The following is a 22,844-nucleotide window of genomic DNA, read 5'->3' as shown; positions in this document are numbered from 1 at the left end:
TGCCTCCCCTCCTAGATTAGCTTTGTGGGGAGGCAAGACCACACCTCGTTTGGCCCCGCATCCCCAGCTTGGTGCTCACTAAGGCCACTTATTGAATGGCTCAGCTCCCTGTTCCCTTGCCTGAGCGCTATGCACTGTGGGAATTCCTCACTGTGCCCACGTCTCCATTTAACGACATAGCTCTGCTTCCTGAGAGTTCTCCATAAGTTCATCTTCACGCTGGTGCACTTCACCCAGACTCCTAACTCCCATGGCCTCTCCTAACTCCCAGCCAGGCTGTGCTGAGGGCTTAAGAAGAAGATGCAGGAGTTGCATTTAGCCCTTACTGAGTGCTCCTTTGAAGGCAGCTTTTCTTCATACAGATGTTCCTGGGTGGCGCAAACAGTTAATGTGCTCAGCTGCTAACCCAAAGGTTGGCAGTTTGAGTCCACTCAGAGGCAGCCTTGGAATAAAGGCCTGATGATTTACTTCTGAAAAACTCAGCCACTGAAAACTCAATGGAGCACAGTTCTACTATGATACGGGTGGGGTTGCCATGAATCAAACTCAACTCAATGTCAACTGGTCTTTTGTTTATTCTTCACAGTATATTGTTGTTGCGATTGTTGCTTGTGATGTGGTTCTTCCAGTCGTATCTAATGGCAGAGGTTTAGCTCACCTAAGCTCCATCACAAATGGCCCCTCAACTAGGATGTTGGCTGACAGCTCTAGACTTTTAAGGCAATTTTTATTCTCCCTACGCTTTGAAGTAATTTTTCTTCAAAGGGATATTTCTTTATCCATTCTGCGTGTCTGTTTGTGTCGTGGCCCTAGTCCTTCCCTTTGATATCTTTACAGTGAATGCTGTACATACTTGTGGCTTGAGCAATGAAGATCACAAAACAACTTTCTGGATTCCGTATAGGCTGTGTACAGAGCCTGATCCTGGTAGAAATACTGGTCATTGACCCTCAGTAGGGGTAATGAGATTGGGGCTCAGACACAGGATTCGGGAGAACGGCGTCCTCTACCCTACTCCAACATTTTGGATTGGACTTTGAGGTAAAAAGTGGCCGGGACAAACATAAGCTACTGGTATAAACACATTTATTCAAAGTTAACATTCCTTACTTTGCTAGCAGAACTGAAACCTGGCTTGATAACAACAGAAACCAAGGGAAGCCCTCCAAGCGCATTTGTGTGCGACACACATGGCCACCTTTCCACCACCCACATTACTGGCCCAGTACAGTGGCACACGTCATTCAAACAGCAGATAACGAAAGCAATCTGGTGGCTTTCCTTTCCAGCTTTTTTTTCCCCCTTTGGAATTGATTATATCATTTTTTGGCAGATGTGCCTTCTCAGTAACTGTGAGATTACTTAAGTTTATCTCACCAAAAAAACGAGCGAGAGTTTTCATTTCCTTAGCACAAACCAACAGATAGGGTTGCAGGGAGGAGGCCAGGTCCGTGAGTGTGGTCTGGAGGGGACAGAGTCAGAAGGTGGGATGTATCCCCAGGTAGACACCCACCAGCTGATGGTGGAGAGTGTGCTGCTGTCAAGGCCAATTTGAGGGACCAATTTGCCCCAGTTTGCCAGGGATTATCCCAGTTTTGACACTGAAGGTCCAGCAACCCAGGAAACCCTTCCATTCCAGGCAAGCCAAGATGATTGTTCATCCTAGGTCTCAGACGTTTAAAAAAATGCAGAGAAAATGTAGGAAGAGGGTGCTCCTCCAAAATGAAAGGACGTCGGGCTGCCCCAAGCACTTTCCTGGAAGAAGAGTGCACTATTCCTGGTTGAGCCGAGGCCTTGGCCATCAGTGCCCCCAACTTTTGGAGGGGATAGCCTCTCCCCCACATCTCCTTCCTAGAGAGGCCAGGGCCCCATCAGAGGGGTCCAGGGCAGCCAGACCACAAAGCAGAGAGTCTCGCACTGAAAATGGCCACCAGAGGACCTGCCCCCAGTGTCCTATCTGGGCTAACAGTGCTCATGCAATCCTGGCCAGTACTATCTGCTTTCCCAAGTCCAGCTGTGACATGGTGATGAGTTCTGAGTCAGCTGTCAGAGACCTGCGTCCAGTCCCAGTTCAGCTATGTAGATGCTGTGGGATCTTGGGGACATCCCTTGCTGCTTTGAATGTAGAGTTTTCAGGTGGACTTAGCAATGATGGATTTTGACTCTCCAGTATATTTTACCATCCTCCCCTTTTCTGGTTCCTTTAGAGAGCTTCTCTCCTATAATATGTGGCTTTGGCGAGGCTGTCAGTCATGGTACCCTTCTCTTCCCAACCTGGGGGAGGATGGCACGTGTCCCAGATTGGGCCAAACATAGTAGCAGATCCTTCAAACACCGTGATTGGTTCAGGAGTGGGTATGAAGCAAAGCCCTGGACTTTCCTGCTGGAGCTGGGACAGAAGGCTCGGTCTCCTTTTAGAGTCTGTAAAGTATAAGCTTGAGACTGCTGGCCACTATCTTTCCAGCTAGGCAGAGATACCCTCTCTGCTGCAGGAAAGAAAGCAGAGTAAAGCAAAGCTAAGAGAAAAAGGTAACATCATTCATTTGAGGCTCTTGATCCAGCCATACCTGCAGCCAATCATTCATGTAACTTGTGTGTCCTAGTTACATGAGTTTGTACAGTCCTTTTTCTGCTTAAGCTAGCTTGTGTTGCATTTCTGTCACTTGCAACTGAAAGAATTCCCACCAATACAATCTCTTTACCTAAAAAAAATGAATCTAATTCCTCGCAGGGCTATTGTGAGGATTAGCTGAAATTATGGCTGTGAAAGAGATTTCTGAAATCATGAAACACTACTTGCAGCCCCATACATGGCTGGTGGGCTTGTAAAATTGTGCAGCTGCTTTGGAAAGCACCCTGGCGGTTCCTCTAAAAGTTAGACACAGAGTTATCATATGACCCAGCCATTCCACTTCTAGGTATATAGACAAGAGAAATGAAAACATATGTTCGCACAGAAGTTTGTACACCAATGTCCACAGCAGCATTATTCATAATAGCTCCCGTAGTGGGAACAACACACTGATGAGTGGGTAAACAAAACACGGTATATCCATATAATACCATATGATTCACCAATAACAAGGAATGAGGTACAGACACAGGCTACAACACGGATGAACCTTGGAAACATTACATTAAGGGAAAGAAACCAGTCACAAAAGGCCACATAGTGAATGATTCCATTTTACATGAAATGTCCAGAACAGCCAAAGCCATAGAGACAGAAAGTAGACTGGTGATTGCCTGGGGTCACGGGGAGGGAGAGAACAGAAAGTGTCTGCTGATGGACCCAGGATTTCTTTTTGGAATGATGAAGTGATGAAAACGTTAGTGGTTGCACAACCTTGGGAATATACTAAAAACTATTGAATTGTACTTTTATCTATACAAATAAACTTTTTTAAATTGAATTTAGAAAATTTTTAAGAAGTTAATTTTTTATTTTAGAAATTCATTTTTCATTGTACTTTTAAAGGGTGAATTTTATAGTAGGTGAATTATGTCTCAGTTAAAATTAAACACAAATAAATTGAACACTACGTAGATGTAAAGGATTCTGATTATTATTACTCAGCTCAAATCCCAGCTGCCATAAAGCCCTTCCCCCAGTTTTCTGAGCTTCTCCAGCCTGAGAACACAGAGCACACATTTGTCACCCACACGCTGCTGCCCTGTGTGATGGTTCACACGTTGTTGAGGTTATGTCTTGCCTTCTCAACCCCATCACTAGCTCCTGGAGTGCAGGCTTCTCCTCCTATATTTGGAAGAACATGGGGGCACAGTTGTTGTTGTTCTTAGGTGCCATCAAGTCTGTTTGGACTCGTAGCGACCTTATGTACAACAGAACAAAACACTGCTCAGTCCTGTACCATCCTTACAATCTTCGTTACACTTAAGCCCGCTGTGTCAATCCATCTCATAAAGGGTCTTCCTCTTTTTAATAACCCTCTGCTTTACCAAGCATGATGTCCTTCTCCAGGGACTGATCCCTCCTGACAACATGTCCAAAGTATGTGAAACGGAGTCTCACCATCCTTGCTTCTAAGGAGCATTCTGGTTGTACTTCTTCCGAGATAAATCTGTTCTTCCTTTTGGCAGTCCATGGTATATTCAATATTCCTCTCCAACACCATGATTTAAAGTTATCAATTCTTCTTCAGTCTTCCTCATTCATCATCCAGCTTTCACATGCATAGGAGGTGATCGATGGCTTGGGTCAGGCACACCTTAGTCTTCAAGGTGACATCTTTGCTTTTCAACATTTTAAAGAAGTCTTTGAAGCAGATTTGCCCAATGCAACTCGTCTTTTGATTTCCTGACTGCTGCTTCCATGGGCGTTGATTGTGGATCCAAGTAAAATGAAATCCTTGACTCCTCAATCTTTTCTCCATTTATCATAATGTTGCTTATTGGTCCAGTTGTGAGGATTTTTGTTTTCTTTATGTTGAGGTGCAATCCATACTGAAGGCTGTGGTCTTTGATCTTCATTAGTAAGTGCTTCAAGTCCTCTTCACTTTCAGCAAGCAAGGTTGTGTCATCTGCATAACACAGATTGTTAAAGAGTCTTCCTCCAATCCTGATGCCCCGTTCTTCTTCATATAGTCCAGCTTCTCGGATTATTTGCTCAGCATTCAGATTGAATAGGTATGGTGAAAGAATACAACACTGATGCACAGCTTCCCTGACTTTAAACTACACAGTATCCACTTGTTCTGTTCAAACTACTGCCTCTTGATCTATGTACAGGTTCTTCATGAGCACATTTAAGTGTTCTGGAATTCCCATTCTTCCTAATGTTATCCATAATTTGTTATGATTCACACAGTCGATGCCTTTGCATAATCAGTAAAGCACAGGTAAATATCTTTCTGGTATTTATTCTCTGCTTTCAGCAAGGATCCCTCTGAAAATCGCCCTTCCTTAAACTGTGGCCCCCCAACCCACTGCGGTCAAGTTGATTCCAACTCATAGCAACCCTATAGGACAGAGTAGAACTGCCCCATAGGGGTTTCAAGGCTGTAAATCTTTACAGAAGCCGACTGCCACATCTTTCTCCTGTGGAGTGTTTGGTGGATTTGAACTGCTGAGCTTTCAGTTGCCAGCAGAGTGCTTTAACCGGTGTGCCACCAGGGTTCCTTAAACTATGGCCAGGGCATAGTAATACATTGGTATGTTCAGCCTGAGCCACACGTCTCCCCCCCCACACACACATACATCCCAGGGATGGAATCAGCTTCCTCCAAGGTCTGTGGGCTGATGGCGAGGTGATAATACCCAAGTAAAAACCAGGGTAGCTTCCAAGACAGAGGAATGCCTCCTGGGGAGGCAGAAACAATGCCAACTACTCTACCTGGACCTTCTCAAAATCCAACTCATCCTCTAGTACCCAGCCCAAATGTCACCTCCTCTTAGAATCCCTTCCAATTCCTCCCAGGCAGAACTCTCCTCCCCCGTGCACCCACACACCACCTCTTCTTATCCATCCATCCATCCATCCATCCATCCATCCATCCATCCATCCATCCATCCATCCATCCATCCATCCATCCATCCATCCATCCATCCATCCATCCATCCATCCATCCATCCATCCATCCATCCATCCATCCATCCATCCATCCATCCACTCACCTACTGTGTTCCTGGATGCTGGGGGTTAAGTACTCAGTGATAAACCAGACACTTCTACACTAATGATGCTTTCATCCTAGACAGGGAGAGAAAAATTAATCACACCAGTTGTTGTCCAGTTTCTCTACCAAGTGCAATGAAGAAGAGTTACTAAAGATAGAACACTAACATGTCTGTGGGGGGCTGACCTGGTGGAGGCAGAGAGAGGGGGTCAGGGAAGGCTTCCTGAGGAAGAGAGGAGAGGCCTGGACTCCAGCTGTCACCACACACGCGTCATCTACCCTCTGCCTGGCTGTCTCCCCTGCAGGAGGCCAGCCTCCACACCCAAGGGTTGTGGTCCACGCCTGATTTAGAACTTGCACAATTAATGTGCATTGAACTTAATTGCAGTGGTTGGAAGGGCTGGGAAGGAAGGCAGCTGGGCTCCAAAGAGGAGCTTCGCTTTCATGGTAAAAGTGGGCACACGTCCTCCCGGTCCTCCTGGATACTTCTGTGGCATGGGGGGGGGACGGTGGGGGGATGAGGCTGCATTTATTCCAGTGTCTGAAGAAGCACTGAGGGCTTTACATTCCAAACCCCAGGGTGCAGGGAAGTAGGGGATGTCTCAAAATGGGCTTTTAAGGGACTTCCACTCCCCTTGGCCAAGGGAAGCCTGGGTCACCTTCAAAACCGCTGCCAGCTGTGCGAAACTTTTCCCTGAAAAATGGGACTAAAAATCACTTTTCCTGGACAGGCTCTGAACTGGGTGGTGGCAGAGGGGAGAGAGGTGCTACATGGGTGAGGTGGCTCCTAGGAGTTTTCTCCGAAGGAAGAGGTGTGGTGGCGGAGAAGGTAGGTCTGGAGATGGCACCGAGGAGTCGCACCACGCTGCCTGCCCAGGTGGCAGAGGGGCCGAGTCTGCAGCCGGAGCCGTAGTGATGTCCAGGCGCCCCTCCCTGCCGCTCGAGCCCTCCCACTTCCTCTGAATGAGACGCGGCTGTCAGGGAGCCCGGCGCACCGCGCACAGTGCAGGCTCCAGGCGCCGCGCCGACTAGGCTGCCGCTCTGGCTCGGGGCCCCCCGCTGCCGCTCCGCACCCGGCACCCGCCGCCGCGCCGCGGACCATGGACCTGCCCAGGGGCCTTGTGGTGGCCTGGGCGCTCAGCCTGTGGCCAGGTACGCGCCCCCCCCCCAACCTCCCTTTGCCTCTTGGGGTCCCTTCCTGGCCCGCCGGGTGCTCAGATCCAGCTGCCAGGAGCAGGATGCGGTGCACCTCCCTGGGTCGGACCTCCGATGCCCTTGGGGACGTGGGTCCCCCGAGAGCCGCCTGCGTCTAGCGGCTCTGCCGAGTTCCGCAAAAGAGGGAAGGGCGCGGGGCGACTTGGAGCCCGGAGTTTGGTGTGTTTCGGGAGCTGAGAAGGCTCGAGCTGAAAAGCGCTGAGGGCTGGTGGTCTAACTGGGAGCCCTGCGGACCTCCCAGGGCACGCCGGCCTTCCCCGCGCGCGGCTGGGGGCACTCGGGCGTCCCCAGAGCGCGGAGGGCGCGCGGCCCAGGCTGAGGAAAGGGACTGGACGCACTGAGAGAGCGCCGCCTCGGCTGCCCCCCAGTCTGGGGGCCGAGAGCGGCGGCCCCGGGAGCCGGAGGCTGCCCAGAGTCCCTCGGGCCGGGGACGGGGCTCAGCCCCGGGCAGTCAGACCGTCGGCTGTGGCGACTTTTCGCCAGCCCGGCTGAAGGCGGTGGAGCGCAACCCAGTAGTCCAGGGCCCCGGGCGGCGTTACCTGACACCCGGGATGAGGACGGGCATCGCCCCCGCCCCAATCCGCGCTCGGAATTATGCGGTTATTCAATAATCCGAGGGAAAGAGTTCTGGGAGGGAAGCCGCCGCCGTCGCCGTCGCCGTCGCCTAGGCGCGCGCCGCCGCCTAATGTACTCCAGGTGTCCGGGCACGGCGGGGACCTCGAGCTGGCGGGCGCGCGGCCGGGAGCGTGAGTCCAGCTCCCTGCACTGGGCGCCCGGGCCGCAGTCGCCACTTGGCGGCTGCTGCCAGCGGCGCTGCTCTGCAGACAGCGAAAGCTTTCCTGGCTCTTATTTGGCGCGGCCGGCGGGCTCCGGAGGGAAGCAGCTCCCGCTTGGGGACTGGCCGGAGGACATGGGGGTGGGGGGGGGGCGCCCAGCCTCGCCGCCCCTTCTGTAGCAGCCTCAGGCGGGGACAAAGGCCGGTAGTAGGGATCAGATGAGGTTGCGGGGGCTTCCCCGCAGAAGCCCCCGCAGGGAGCCACAGGTGGGACCCCCCCACTCCGCATTCAGATCCGAATACCATGGGCAACAAGTGGGCTCTCTGGTCGTCTCAGAGCTTCTGGGACGCCTTGCAGTTGAAAAGGCCTCTGGCTAGTGGGGTTCAGTTTAGATCCTAGAGCCAGAGTTTAAGTTGTGTGCTGAAGCATTAAGTTGGGGTAGGGAGTTTGTTTATGGGGGAGGAGCAGCGACCGGGCCAGGATACATCTAGAAACCAGCTGCAGGGCGTGCGAGCCCGCTCAGGGTGCATTTAGACAGGAAGAGAGACAACTCCAGGAGCTGTCTTCACATCTCTAGGAGATACAGCCACAGCTAAATGGGATACACTCCTGTGTGACCACAGAGATCCTACTGGGCCTGAAAGGGGTCCCACCAGAGCCCGAGGGAGAGCGGCTGCCTCAGGGGCTAGGGACAGTCCCGACCTCAGAAAGTAAGAGCAAAGCCTTTGGAACCGGGTCTGGGTTCCAATTCTGGGGGCGCTGCCCAGTTGCTGTGCAAGCTTGGGTAGATTATGCAGCTTTCCAGCAGGTTTCCTCATCTGTGGAACGGAGATAGAAGTTCTGAGTTCCTCAAGTTGAGGCTCTGCACGAAGCGCTCTTAACACAGGGCTGGGCGCACGGTCGGGTTTAATCAGTGGTTGCTGATGTTGTTATTCAAGCCGGGGCTGTGTGCAGGGAGAGGGGACGGTAAAGGACCTCGGAAGTCAGGATTTATGACTCAGAGCTCGCTTTAAACGCAGAAAACCACTCCCGAGTTATGTCTGTTCAGTTTCACTTCATAGAATGTGGGATTCGTTAAACGGTATCAATCAACGTTGGAACCGCATCAGCTTGCCAAGGAGCTGGGGGCAGGGGCCAAGCATGTGTGCATCCTCGGCCCTGCCTGTAGCTGAGAACAAGGTCTGATTAAGGAGCCCTGGTGGCACAATGGCTAAGCACTCAGCTGCTAACCAAAACGTCATCGGTTTGACCCCATCAGCAGCTCCTCAGGAGAAAAGACCTGGCGATCTGCTCCTATAAAAATTATAGCCTAGGAAAACCTACAAGATCACTATGAGTGGGAATTGACTCAAAGGCGCACAACAACAACAAGGAATATGCAGAGAAGTCAGAAGGCTGGGGGCTCAAACAGGAGAGGTTCAGTTCCAGGTGCATAAGCAAGGGAGGCTTCCTGGAGGAGGAGGTATAATTTGAACTGGGCCTTGAAGGATACGTAGAGTGCGGATGGGCTTTAAAGTGAGACTGCCTGTACTTTAGAACAAAAAGGTGAATATTTTTAAATCACAAAGCTGACTGTGGTCAGGCTGGACTCTGAAGATTGGAAAGGCCTCAGCGGTCCTTGTGCCCATTCCCCTGGGCCCAGGGTGGGATTGATGTTGACCTCTCATTCATGCATCACAAAGATTCAATGTGAGGATTACGGGGCAGCTTGCCTGCTGGTGGCGGCACACTTTGGCTGGGCAGAGGGTCCAGACCCATGCCTGTCACAGGCTGACCTGGGAGGGAGTCCTTGCTGAGACCTCTACCCTTCCAGAGCTCCAGCCACAGGGGGTGGGTGGGCAAAACTACCAAGAAAGCTGGGAGGAAAGAAGTAAACAAGTCCAAAGACTTTTATAGCTGACTTTCCAAGAGTGCAGATTCACTGATCAGAATTTATTATCATAACATATATGTAGTAAGGGTGATAATTCTCTTTAAAAAATCAGTCTTTATTGAGGACCTGTTGTCGGTCAGGACCCATGAGGACACAAAGTGGGATCAGACACAGCGCAGGGGAGAAGGGTGTAGGCCCTGGAGTCACACTGCCTCCGATGGGTCTGGGCTCTACCAGTTAGGGCTCTGTGCTCTTGGGCAAGTTACTGAAGGGCTCAGTGCCTCAGTGTCCTCACCCGCAAAATGGGGATAATAATAGCACTTAGAGAGTTGTCACAAGGATTAGATGAGCAAATGACGATAAAGTACTTGAAAAGTGCCTGGCACATATTAAGCACTCAGCACGGTTATTTTTCTTCTCCATCATCATCCTCTTCGTTGTTCCAGATGCTGGCCACTCAGTAAGGGATCTGAAGAGGCATAGAGATATAATTTTAAAATTCCCGTCCATAAGAGAAGCCTAGAAGTGCTAAGGCTCAGGGGAGACGGACACGCCTGGGTCCTAAATAAACCTAGGCTTTCCTAGTCCCTCCCCCAAAGACCTGGCCCAAGATCTTGATCATAGTGGGAACACAGGGATTGTTCGCCAGAGACTATCTTGATGTTACCACAATCTCGGTGTGGATGTTTTGTGGTATTGGAGAGGAGAGGGGCCATAACCAGACCAGCTGGGGTCCTACTCAACGGGAAAACCTCGTATAGACAAAGCACCGTGCTAGGCACCATGGATGTGCAGACTAATAAGGCCCAAGCCCTGCTGTCCAGTTATGTGGGGGTGCAGTGAAGGAGAGGGTGTTTGTCGCTTTGCTTCCCCTGATGTCCACCCTGCTGGGAACTTGCCAGCCCAGCCCCTCAGCTACCATCATCTGGCTCCACAACACTTGCAGGTCCTCAGGGATGTAAGGAAATGCGATGGAGGTTAGCTCTCCTTCTACTTCCTCACCATACCCCCATCTCTACCACACGATGGACCCCGAGAGATGGGATGCCTACCTACTTGCTGTTCCCATCTTTCCCCAGCCCACCCACATGGGACTTCGAGCCCTTTGGGAACTTGGAGGGCATCTCACCTTAGTCTTGGCCTCGCTGCACCTCGTCCTTTCCCTCCTGTGGTGGAACCTTCTTCCTTCCTCTCCCAGCTGCAGGGAGCTTCCCTTCCATCCTCTCCTCCTGCGGCTTATGATAAAACCATGTTTTGAGCAGCCTTGGCTCTTGCTATGTAGAAGGGAGTCTGGAGAATTTAAAAAGCCCTTTTACCTCTGCCTAATGCCTGACTTTGGAGGTTATTGTCTCATCATAGGCTTCAAGAGCTTATTTGGGGATGTCAAAGTTGAGCGTTGTTCTAGCGCCATTGTAAAGAGAAAGAGCCACCATAATCCTCCCCTGGCAGTGATGGCTTCTGGCTGACTCAGGGAGAGTCAACTACAAAACAGACTCAAAGAATGCACTAATACGTTTCAAAAATGGTATCTCTGCTGCTCCTCATTACTTATAGTAATCATGATAAATGGAGAAAATATTGAAGTTGTCAAGGATTTCATTATACTTGGATCTGTAATCAACACCCACGAAAGCAGCAGTCAAGAAATCAAATGATGTATTGCATTGGGCAAATCGGCTGCAAAAGACCTCTTTAAAGTGTTGGAAAGCAAAGATGTCACTTTGAGGACTAAGGTGCACCTGACCCAAGGCATATTTTCAATCGCCTCATATGCATGTGAGAGCTGGACAATGAATAAGGAAGACCAAAGAAGAATTGACACTTTTGAGTTATGGTGTTGGCAAAGAATATTGAGTATACTGTGGACTGCCAAAATAACAAACAAATCTGTTTTGGAAGAAGTACAGCCAGAATGCTCCTTGGAAACGAGGATGGAAAGACTTCATCTCAAGTACTTTGGAAGTGTTATTAGGAGGGACCAGTCCCTGAGAAGGACATCATGCCCGGTAAGGTAGAGGGTTATCGAAAAAGAGGAAGACCTTTGACAAGCTAGGCACAGTGGCTGCAACAATGGGCTCAAACATAGCACCTATTGTGAGGACAGTGCAGGATGGGGCAGTGTTTCGTTCTGTTGTACACAGGCACACTATGAGCCAGAGCTGACTCGATGGCACCTAACAACAACAACAACAACCTCATTACTTTGATGCCCCCCACCCCATCACCACCAAACCACTGCAATTCGGGCCATCACCAAGGCTTTGGAGCCATTGAAACTTTTCCCCAAAGCAGTTGTGGGCTCCAAGGACACCCCCACCACACACACACACACACACCACACAATTGTAAAGCCTTCGGTCCCAGGGCCAACCCTCCACCCCTCCCCACAACCAGTTCATGGCCACACCAGCCCTGCCCTCAGTATGGGGTGCTTGCTATAAGGAGGCTGTGGTCCAGGAAGGTACTGCTCCCACCCCCATCGTGTAAATCCAAATTGTGCAAATTCTTAGTTCAGCTGACCTGGCCCAGGGGTTTGTTGCCATTTGCAAGGAGAAGGGGAGGAAAGTGACTAGAGTTGGTCATCTCGTAAACCAAAATCAAATGGGCTGTGCATAATTCCATGAAGGGTTTTCATACTGTATATTTTTGACCTAGGAGCTCTGATGTGCAGTGGCTAAGCACTCACCTGCTAACTGAAAGTTTGGTGCTCAAGTCTACCAGCCATTCCACAGGAGAAAGACCTGGCGATCTGCTCCTATAAAGATTACAGCCTAGGAAACCCTATAGGGCAGTTCTACTCTGTCCTATAGGGTCGCTACGAGTAGGAATTGACTCCACAGCACACAACAACAGCAACAACTTATGACCTGTATCATAAGATGTGTGCCTTCCTACCTGGAGGAAAAAGCCAGTATAGTCAACCCCCCAGAAGACACCCTCTCTCCTCCCTGCCTCCATCTGTCATTTACTTTGCCACCAAAGGCTTACTGAGCCACAGTAATAATCAGCTCCTGGGCGCGGGAACCAGACTACCTGGATTCAGATCTTTTCTAGCTGAGTGACCCTCTGAGCCTCATTTCCTCAGCTGTAAAATGGGAAGAATAATGACTTTATGCCTGGTGTGTGGGTTAAGTGATTCGTACGTGATTCATTTGCTTAACGTGTTTAGAACAGTGCCTGGCACACGGTAAGCTCTCAATGAATGGTAGCAGTTATTATCCTCCCCAGCACTTTTTTTTTTTTTGATTGATGCCAGGCACTGTGCCAGGCACTTTCTCTCATCTCATTTAGGCCTCACCACAGCCACATGGGAGTACCTCGGTGGTGCAAAAAGGTAACACACTTAGCTGCCAACTGAAAAGTCAGAGGTTGGAGTCCACCCAGACGCACCTTGGAAAAAAGGCCTGGTGATCTACTTCCAAAAAATCAGCCACTGAAAACCCTATGGAGGACAGTTTACTCTGACACACGTGGGGTCACCATAAGTTGGAATTGACCCTACGGCAACTGGGTTTTTTTAACAGCCACATGAAGTCACTGCTGCAATCACCAGGTTACAGATGAGGAACTGGAGGCTCAGGAGAAGGTTAAATGGTCTGTTCAAAGTCATGCTAATAGAGTAAGAGGGGGTGTCCGGAATAGTCTGACTCGAAAGACAGTGCTCTTAATCCATGCACCATACTCTTTTTGGGAAATGGCCTTGAAGGCATAGAAAAGTAAACAAGATCCCCTCGTTAAAGAGCTGGTCTTCAGGGAAACTGAAACCTGTACTGAAAATAGCCATCCCCACAGGGGATGCCCAGGGACAGGGCCGCCTCCTCACCAAGGCTGGCCAGTTCAGAGCTGGACAGTGTATCTTCTCTGACACTGGCTTAGTGAGAAAGGGTCCTCACTTTGCGCCTCATTGTGTGGGAGCTTCCCTTCCTCACTTCCCCCCAGCTCAGGGCCAGTAGGAGCTCCACCATTCACTCCCAGGTGCCCAGTACTCTGGGTCACTCTGACTTCCCAGGGCGTCCCTCTCCAGCCTGTCCTTGGGTCCAGACCGGGCACTGCCCTTCACCCGCCTTCTGCTCCCATCTCCCTAATCAAGACTTGCTCTGAGCTTCAGCCTTAATGAATTAATTCATGCTGAGCAGTGCTAAGGAGTAATGATAGCTTGATGTGACCTACCCAGAGAGATTCGCATCTTAACAAGTCAAAGACATGAAGGGCTAACGGTGGAGCTTCTGCACAATGACCAGCCATCAGAGGAATAGTTGAGAAAGGGGGGCCTCCCCGGCCTGGTCCAACCACTGAGCCATCCCTGGTGAGATGTACCCTAGCCCAGTCCTTGTTGAGGGTGGGCAGCCTCATCCTGTAATGCGGAAGAAGTGAGTCTGTGGCTTGGTTGAAGCCACGCAAAAGTAGGCAGAGGAACACTTCATGGGATTGGGTTACTGGGCTTGAGGGCTTAGGACCATAGTCTAAGGGGGCAACTTGTCAACTGGCACAACATAGCTCATAAAGGTGATGTTCTACATCCTAGTTTGGTGAGTAATGTCTGGGGTCTTAAAAGCTTGCAAGTGGCCATCTGAGATACAGCTATTGTTCTCTACACATGTGGAGCAAAAGAGAAAGAACGAAACCAATGACTCAAAAAAGGAACTAGTCTACAGCACTAATAGTCTGCATGAACCACTGCCTCACGTACCTTGAGACCAGAAGAACTAGATGGTGCCTGGCTACCACTACTGACCTTTCAGACCAGGGACACGATAGATGGTCCCCGATAAAATGGGAAAAAAGTGTAGAACGAAACTCAAATTCCTAAAAAATGCCAGACTTACTGGGCCAGTAAAGACTACAGGAACCCCCAAGATTATTGCCCTGGGATACCCTGTAAACTCGGAACTCAAACGACTCCTGGAGATTACATATCAGCCAAAAGACAGAGGCTCATAGAAAAAAATAATATTATCACCCATGAATACTGTGATTCTCTAAACAATCATCTAAACGAGACCTAACAGTCAACAGTTACCCTGGAGCAAAGATGAGAAGGTGGGGAGGGGGGAGGTGGAAAGAAGCTAGATTAATGGAAATAGAGCAACCAGAGTGGAAATAATGAGAATGCTGGCACATTGTGAAAAGTGTAACCAATGCCACTGAATAGCATGCATAAAAAAAAAAAAAAAATTGCCATCAAGTTAATTCCGACTCATAACGACTCTGTAGGACAGAGTAGAACTGTCCCCACAGGGTTTCCAAGGAGTGGCTGGTGGATTCAAACTTCCAACCTTTTGGTTAGCAGCTGAACTCTTAACCACTGAGAATGTAATTTGCTGTGTAAATTGTCTCAGTTATCTAGTGCTGCTATAACAGAAATACTACAGACTGCTTTAACAAACAGATATTTATTTCCTCACAGTTTAGGAGGCTAGAAATCCAAATTCAGAGCCCCAGCTCTAGGGAAAGGCTTTCTCTCTCTGTCAGCTCTGGAGGAGGGTCCTTGTCCCTTCAGCTCCTGATTCCTGGCTCCTTAGAGATCTCAATGTGTCTTAGTATCTACCTTACCCCATCTCATGCTCCTGTTCTTGCTTGTTTAACCTCTTTTACATCTCAAAAGAGATTGACTCAAGATACACCCTACACTAATCCTGTCTCATTAACATAACAAAGATAACCCATTCACAAATGTGATTGTAACCACAAGCATAGAGGTTAGGCTTTACAACAGGTATTTTGGGGGGACATGATTCAATCCATAACGTTCTACCCTTTTGCCCCTCAAAATTCATGTTCTTCCATATGCAAAACACATTCACTCATCACATCATCCCAAAAGTCTTAAATCAACTCCAAGTCCAAAATCTCATCTTCTGAATCATTTAAATCAAAAATAGATGAGACTTTAGGCATATTCCATCCTGGGGCAAAACTCCTCTTCTTTTGTGAACCTGTGAAATTTGGACTACGGGTTATCTGTTTCCAATGTGTAATGTAGAGCAGGGACAAGGTAGACAATTCCATTACAAATGGGAGAAATTGGAGGGAAAGAAGGGATAACCGTATCAAGCAAATCTTAAACCCAGCAGAACAATTTACATTCGCTCTCAAGGCTTGAAAATAATCCTCTGTTCTCTGAGTCCATCTGGGCAATGGCCCTGCCTTCTAGACTGGGTGTTGAAAATGCCCTCTGGATTCTGGGTAGAGGCCCCTCAGCCCTGGATTTCAGCTCCACCTTCAAGGCCCACTGCAAAGGCAACTCTACTCCCTCAGCTTTAGGCCTTTAGGGCATTCTCCTACTCCATCTGAGTGGCGATCCTGCACCCTTGGCCCTGGCAGGCCCCATTCTTCTGCCCATTGGGCATGGCAGCCCTGCCCTCTTTGCTTTGGGCAATGGCCCCATCCACCTGACACTTGTGAACAGGAGCCCCACACTCCAGAACCAAGTTGGCGAAGATCCAATTCTTTGAAACCTAGGAGGCTGTGACCCCACCCTTTGAAACCCAGCAGGCCATGGTTCCACCCTTTGAAATCGAGGCAGCCCTGCTTCCTGTGCTCCTTCCAACTGTTCTGCTGATCTCCAAGCTACTACAGGGATGGTCCTCTTCTTTTCTTGGAGGACAACAGAAGTAGCTCCTTTGGCCTGTTTCCTGCCTGTAGAATTCTAAGAGGCAGACAGTGTTCTTTCCTTTTGCTCTTTCTCTGTCCCTTTCAGTCTAAGCTGATGGGTTTTCTGCTGTGATGGTTGGTTAGATCCACCAGTCACGGGCTTAATTTCTTTACCAAAAGGTTGTGCAGCCACATCCTTGGTAGGACACGCATCCTTAGTTTGTACAACAGAATTTTCCAAATTTTATTTTCATTTTGTAAAGTTCATTTTTAAGTCCATCTCTTTCCTCTTGCATTTTACTGTAAGCATTTTAGCAAGGAGAAACCTCGTGGCCTCTTTCAGATCTTGCTTAGAAATCTCCTCAGCCAGATATCCAAATTCATCACTTACAAGTTCTACCTTTATGTTCCACCAAACATTTGAACATAATTCAGACAAGTTCTTTGCTACTGCATAAAAAGCATCCCCCTTCTTCCATTGCCCTATCACACGTTCATCATTTTCTTTTAAAGCCTCACCAGAAGCACATTTAACTTCCACATTTCTAGCTGGCACCATATGTATTCTCTAAGATGACAGAGGCTTTCTCTAAGGCTATCCTCACTTCCTTCTGAGCCCTTACCAGAACTGCCTTTGACATTCATAATTCTAACAATAGGCTCTCCGAGGCACTCTAGGCTTTTATTATTAAAGTCTTTGCCGTTGAGTCAATTCGAATTCATAGCAACCCTATAGGACAGAGTAGAACTGCCCCATAGGGTCTCCAAGGAGTGGCTGGTGGATTCGAACTGCGGACCTTTTGGTTAGCAGCTGCGTTCTTAACCACTTCACCACCAGGGCTACACCCTTTTACTATTCCAAAAATCTAATCCGTTGCTGTCAAGTCGATTTCGACTCATAGCGACCCGGTAGGACAGAGAAGTGCCCTATAGGGCTTCCAAGGAGTGGCTGGTGGATTCAAACTGCCGACCTCTTGGTTAGCAGTTGAGCTCTTAATCACTGAGCCACCAGGGCTCCCCCTTTACTATTAGGCATCTTAAAACTCTTCCAGCCTCTACCCATTACTCAATTCCAGACCACCTCCACATTTTAGGTATCTGTTAGAGCAGCATCCCACTATTCTGGTACCAAATTCTGTCTTTGTTATCCAGTGCTGCTATAACAGAAATACCACAAGTGGATGGCTTTAACAAACGGAAACTGATTTTCTCACAGTTTAGGAGGCTAGAAGTCCGAATTCAGAGCCCTGGCTCTAGGGGAGGGCTTTCTCTCTCTGCCAGCTCTGGAGGAATGTCCTTGTCTCTTCAGCTCCTGCTTTCTGCTTCCTTGGAGATCTCCAAGTGTCTTAGCATCTATTCTACTCCATCTCGTGCTTCTTTCACTTGCTTGTTTAATGTCTTTTATATTTCAAAAGAGATTGACTCAAGACACACCCTACACTAATCCTGTCTCATTAACACAACAAAGACAACTCATTCACCAATGGGATTATAAGCACAGGCATAAAGGTTAGGGTTTACAACACATATTTTGGGGGATGCAATGCAATCCTTAACATATATTTTCTCAAAAATCACAATAAAATATTTAAAAAAGAAATTTAGAAGAAGAAAAAAAAGGAGGCAGAGGTTTTTCCACGTGGCATATGGGGTGAGTTAGACAAGTTGCTATAGCAACGCACACCAGCATTCCAAACAAGATGACACAGAGAAGGGGTTCCTGCCTCTGCAGCTGGCGCTGACGGCTTTCTTCCCCCTAGCACATCACCCAGCTGACCCTGCAGATTTCCAGGGCGCGTTGCTTTCCTGCCGATCAGGAATACTGGGCCTTGGGAAGGCCACGGACTAGGAAAAATCGTGAAATGGGCGAGTGGTGCAGCTCCTGGCAGTCTGTGGGGAGCTCTCCCACATGTTCATTCCATCAGTCAGGACAGGCCAGGTGAGGCCAGAGGCCCTCACAAGGCTAGTGTGTCCATTAAAGGGATGGGGAAACTGAGGTTCCTAAAGGTCGAATGATTTGCCCAAGATCACGTGACGATGCAGGGCCAAGGTCTTCTGGACAAGGGTGAGGTTTGGAGCCTAACTGGTTACACCTGTTAGGGAAACTTACGGCATAAGTGGATCTCTGGGTGGTGCAGACAGTAAGTGTGCTCCACTGCTACCCAAAAGGCTGGCAGTTTGAGTTCACCCCAGAGGTGCCTCAGAAGAAAGGCCTGGTGATCTACTTCCCAAAAATCAGCCACGCCCCCTGAGCACAAGGCAAGGGAGCCCCTCATATTCAGTGGTTGGTGGTGGTCATAAAGTCCTACGAATTGGTTTTAGACACAACTTTTCTCAGTTTATTCAGATGACTCACCTCACCTGTGGGACTGGCTATGCAATGTCCAGGGCCCAGTGGAAAATGAGAGCGTGGGCACCTTGTTCAAAAGTTGCTAGGGATTTCATCACGGTAACAGTGGAGCATTAATGAAAGCGTGAGACCCGTCTGCGCGTGGGGCCCTGAGCGGCTGCACAGGACGCACACCTGTGAAGCCGGCTCATCACTGGGCCAGGAAGTCACTGTGATCCCACTTTACGGATGAAGAAACTGAGTGGCTTGTCCATCTGGCCCGCATGGGTTGAGCACCCACTAAGCCCAGGCACCACCAGGTACTGCGAAATCCAAATTAAGTAAGGCACAATCTCTTCCCTCAAGGAACTTGGGGATCGCAGGGCTCATGCAAAATGCTGGAGGAGGTGGTGGCCACAGAGCAGTTGTAAGGCACATGGCCGGGTCTGTGGGGAGGTTTTTAAACTGCAGATTTCATAAGATCCTTTGTCCCCAGTTACAGCCCCAAGGCTGCTTTGAGAGCCATTTGGGAGACCTCTGAGCATTTGACCCTGGGCTCTGGAGTGGCCACCAGGCACATTTGAGAAGCCAGGACTTGCAGTTGCTGGCCTGTCTGCAGTCTCAGATACTTGCGGTGGTCCTGCTGGACTAACACTTCGAATTAGGACGACTCCTCAGGGAGGGGAGTTTACCTGCCCTTAGCAGCCTTCCCTCTAGGTCTGGCATGGAATCGTCGATAGTCGATACCGGGAGAGATTGAAGTGATCAGTGAGGCTAGTGGGTCCCAATCCTGCTGAGCATGAAAATAACGGTTTAAAACAAAATCTTTGCTCGGGCCTCACTGCAGAACACATCAGTCCTCATGATGGGGCCCAGAATGGTATTTTTTAAAGCTCCTTAATAATTCTAATGGGCACCCACATTTGAGGATCACCAAAAAAAATTTTTTAAGTTGCCATCAAGTCAGTTCCAACTTATGGTAACCCCACGTGTGCAGAGTAGAACTGCTCCATAGGGTTTTCGTGGCTGTGACCTTTTAGAAGCAGATCACCAGGCCTTGCTTTCAAGGCACCTCTGAGTGGATTAGAACTGCCTAACCCTTAGCAGCTGAGCACTTAGCCATTTGTACCACCCAGGGACCAGTGTAGTCTAAACTCAGTCCCAACCAAGCAGAAGAGAAAACACCACCCAGAGGAGGGGAAGGGACTTGCTCAGAGGTCATTCAACAAATCAGTGATAAAGCCAAGGTTTAACTGGTTTCCCTGACTCTCAGTGCCTCCCAGTTTACCTCCCAGCCTGAATCCCACAGGCTCCATAGCCAGGTGGGGCTGGAGCCATAACCTGGATTCTGAGAGGCTGAGCTGGGAAATGAGTGGGGACCTCGTAGATTATTCACTGGTAACTTTTTCTGTGTCCCCCACAAGGCCATAAGCTACTTGATTACTGTGTGGCCCCAAGCAGGAGAGCCAGGAAAGCCAGAGATAAGCTACAAGGGGATTGATGTGGCCGAGGGTCCCTGTCAGAGCTGCCTGTAGACAGACAACAGACGGGCTGGCGTGGGGGACTGGGATGCTGGAGGTGTCTGTCCAGCAGGGGTTGAACAAAGTCCACAAGGGTTCTGGACCCCCTGAAGCTGTTGTGTGTGTTCAGAAGAAGGAGGCAGCTAACTGGGGATGGGACTCTGGGTAAACAAAGCCCAGACTGGGTGGGAAAGGGGCCCTCCACAGAGGTGGAGGGGAGCCAGGATCAGGGCACAGCAGGAGGGCTCCTGCCCGAAATTCAGTCCTCCCCAAAGAACCACAAAGCCTGCTCCTGGACTCCTGCCAATACCTCCTGCCCTCATCCATCCAGACCTTTCTCTGTAGTAGCTAGAGTAAGGCTAAAACACAAATAAAGCTGTGTAGTCACGCTCCTCCTTAAAAGCCTCAGTGGCTCCCCACTGCTATCAGGGTGACTCCAGACTCCTTAACAGAATGAGCAGACCCTGGCTGAGGATCAGGACTCGCTCCCAGCAGCACAGTGGCTTTGGCACTGCACACCCCTGCAGCACCCCACCAGGCTGAGCACTCTTAACTTCTCCACTGCACCCCACTGTCCGTGGCCTTCACTCATCCTGTCCCTTTACCCCCTACTGCACTCTCCCCCTTTCCTCCTCCCTTAGCCTTCAGGTCTCCACTTGGGCACCACTTCCTTCTGAAAACCTTATGTCATGGATTGAGTTGAGTCCCAAGAAATATCTGTCAACTTGGCTAGGTCATGATTCCCAGTATTGTATGATTGTCTACCATTTTGTTATTTGATGTGATTTTCCTGTATGTTGTAAATCCTGTCACTATGATGTAATGGGATGGATTAGTGGCAGTTATACTGATGAGATCTACAAGATTAGATAGTGTCTTAAGCCAATCTCTTTTGAGGTATAAAAGAGAGAAGCGAGCAGAGAGACATGGCGACCTCATACCACCAAGAAAGCAGTGCCGGGCACAGAGAGTGTCCTTTGGACCTGAGGTTCCTGTGCTGAGATGCTCACACAAGGGAAGGCTGATGCATCACGAGGACTTTCCTCCAGAGCTGACAGAGAGAGACAGCCTTCCCCTGGAGCCAGAGCCCTGAGTTCGGACTTCTGGCCTACTGGACTGTGAGAGAATAAACTTCTCATTGTTAAAGTCATCCACTTGTGGTATTTCCATTGTATATAGCAGCACTGGATAACCAGGAGACCTCACCTGACGCCCTCCATTGGAGCTTGGGGCCCACCTGTGTGATCTCAAGATACCTGTACTTCCCCACCGCGGAGGACTGCACTGCTGAGCGCCTTCCCGCCTGGACGGGGAGCTCCCTGAGACTAGGGACCCCATGTCTTGTCAACCACTGTATCTCTAGCCCTCACACAGGACCAGAGTGGGTACTCAATTTAGAAGTGTTGGATAAATGAAAGAGCTGTCAGACGAAGTAAATGGAAAGATACTGAAGGTCAGAATTTTAACCAGTTACACTCAAGTGGATTCCAACTCATGGCAACCCCATGTGTGTCAGAGCAGAACTGTGCTCCGTAGGGTTTTTAATGGCTAATTTTTCAAAAGTAGATCACCAGGCCTTTCTTTCGAGGTATCTCTGGATGGACTTGAACCTCCAACTCTTCAGTTAGCAGCCAAGCATATTAAATGTTTGCACCACCCAGAGACTCCAAGGGCAGAATTTTTTTTTTAAAAAACCAAACCCGTTGCCATCGAGCCAGTTCTGACTCACGGCGACCCCATGTGTGTCAGAATAGGTCTGTGCTCCATAATGTTTTCAATGGCTGAATTTCTAGAAGTAAATCTCCAGGCCTTTCTTCCAAGGGCAAGATAGATGTCTTCAGTTTCCTTGCACACGGACTCCAGGAGGTCCTAACGTATTTGGACTATATGAGCCAGGCCCTGTGCTAGGTGCTCTGAGGAGTAAAAGATGAGAAAAGTCCTGTCTGCCAAGGAACTTTTGGTTTCAAACAATAGGTTAGCTTAATTAGTGAAGAACGTCTGCCTTGAGCATCATTTAAAGAACTATCTGTATGGGATCAGACTGACAACTGCAATTCTAAAGCTTAACTAGGAAGCTTAGGGGGCAGTGAGTTTATGTTAATTGGGGAGGAACAAATCGGAAAAGGAGGGTGAGCATGGTTGCACAACTGGAAGAATGTAATCAGTGCCACTGAATTGTACATGTAAAAATTGTTGAATTGGTGTATGTTTCCAAAAAAAACCAAACCCAGTGCCGTCGAGCCGATTCTGACTCATAGCGACCCTGTAGGACAGAGTAGAACTGCCCCATAGAGTTTCCAAGGAGCACTTGGCGGATTTGAACTGCTGGCCTCTTGGTTAGCAGCCATAGCACTTAACCACTACGCCACCAGGGTTTCTGGTGTGTGTTTAGCTGCGTATATTTTCAACGACAAAGAAAATAGAATTTAAAAAAGAGGAACTTGTGGTTTAATAGGTCAGGGAAGATCTTCCGAAAAAATGACCACAATACAAGGGAGGAAGTAGCAAGGGCAATAAGAATGACAGATAAAGGACTTGGGATTTGCAAGACGGGGGAGAGATCATCTGTAAATACAAGAAAGATCAGGTCTGGCAGCAAGGGGGAGTGGGTAGAGGGTATATCTGGGCAAACTGCCTGTCGCTTGGCCTTCAGGGTGCTGGAGTATGTCCTATGGCGAGCTGAGGCCGATGAGGGAGGACCGGAACACCAACTAAGGCGTGTGGATTTGGCAGATGGGTACCACTGAAGGTTTTTGAGGGAGGGTCACAGCCTATAGGGTCACTGTGAGTCGGAATCGACCTGACACCAGTGAGTTTTGTTTTTTGTTTTTGTTTTTAGTGGCATGTTCTAATCTGTGTTTTGAGAAGGTCCCTGGTGAAGGAAGACAGGAGTGGGATTGG

General features: G+C 49.2%; 1 protein-coding gene across 3 annotated transcripts in view; it reads left to right on the top strand.

Moving 5' to 3' along the window:
- Window positions 1–6,613: 6,613 nt before the first annotated feature.
- Window positions 6,614–22,844, top strand: part of ITGA11 (integrin subunit alpha 11) — a 160,209-nt gene continuing 143,978 nt past the window's right edge. For all 3 annotated transcript variants that reach the window (XM_049905808.1, XM_049905807.1, XM_049905810.1), the window contains exon 1: window positions 6,614–6,788. In XM_049905808.1, the coding sequence (XP_049761765.1) occupies window positions 6,737–6,788 (52 nt within the window). In that variant the 5' untranslated portion in view covers window positions 6,614–6,736. The remainder of the gene's footprint in view (window positions 6,789–22,844) is intronic.

Source organism: Elephas maximus, chromosome 13 (genome assembly GCF_024166365.1).
Source record: "Elephas maximus indicus isolate mEleMax1 chromosome 13, mEleMax1 primary haplotype, whole genome shotgun sequence".
Lineage (NCBI taxonomy): Eukaryota > Metazoa > Chordata > Mammalia > Proboscidea > Elephantidae > Elephas > Elephas maximus.
The sequence above is the reverse complement of the archived record's forward strand: the minus strand, read 5'-3'. Positions and strand labels throughout refer to the sequence as shown.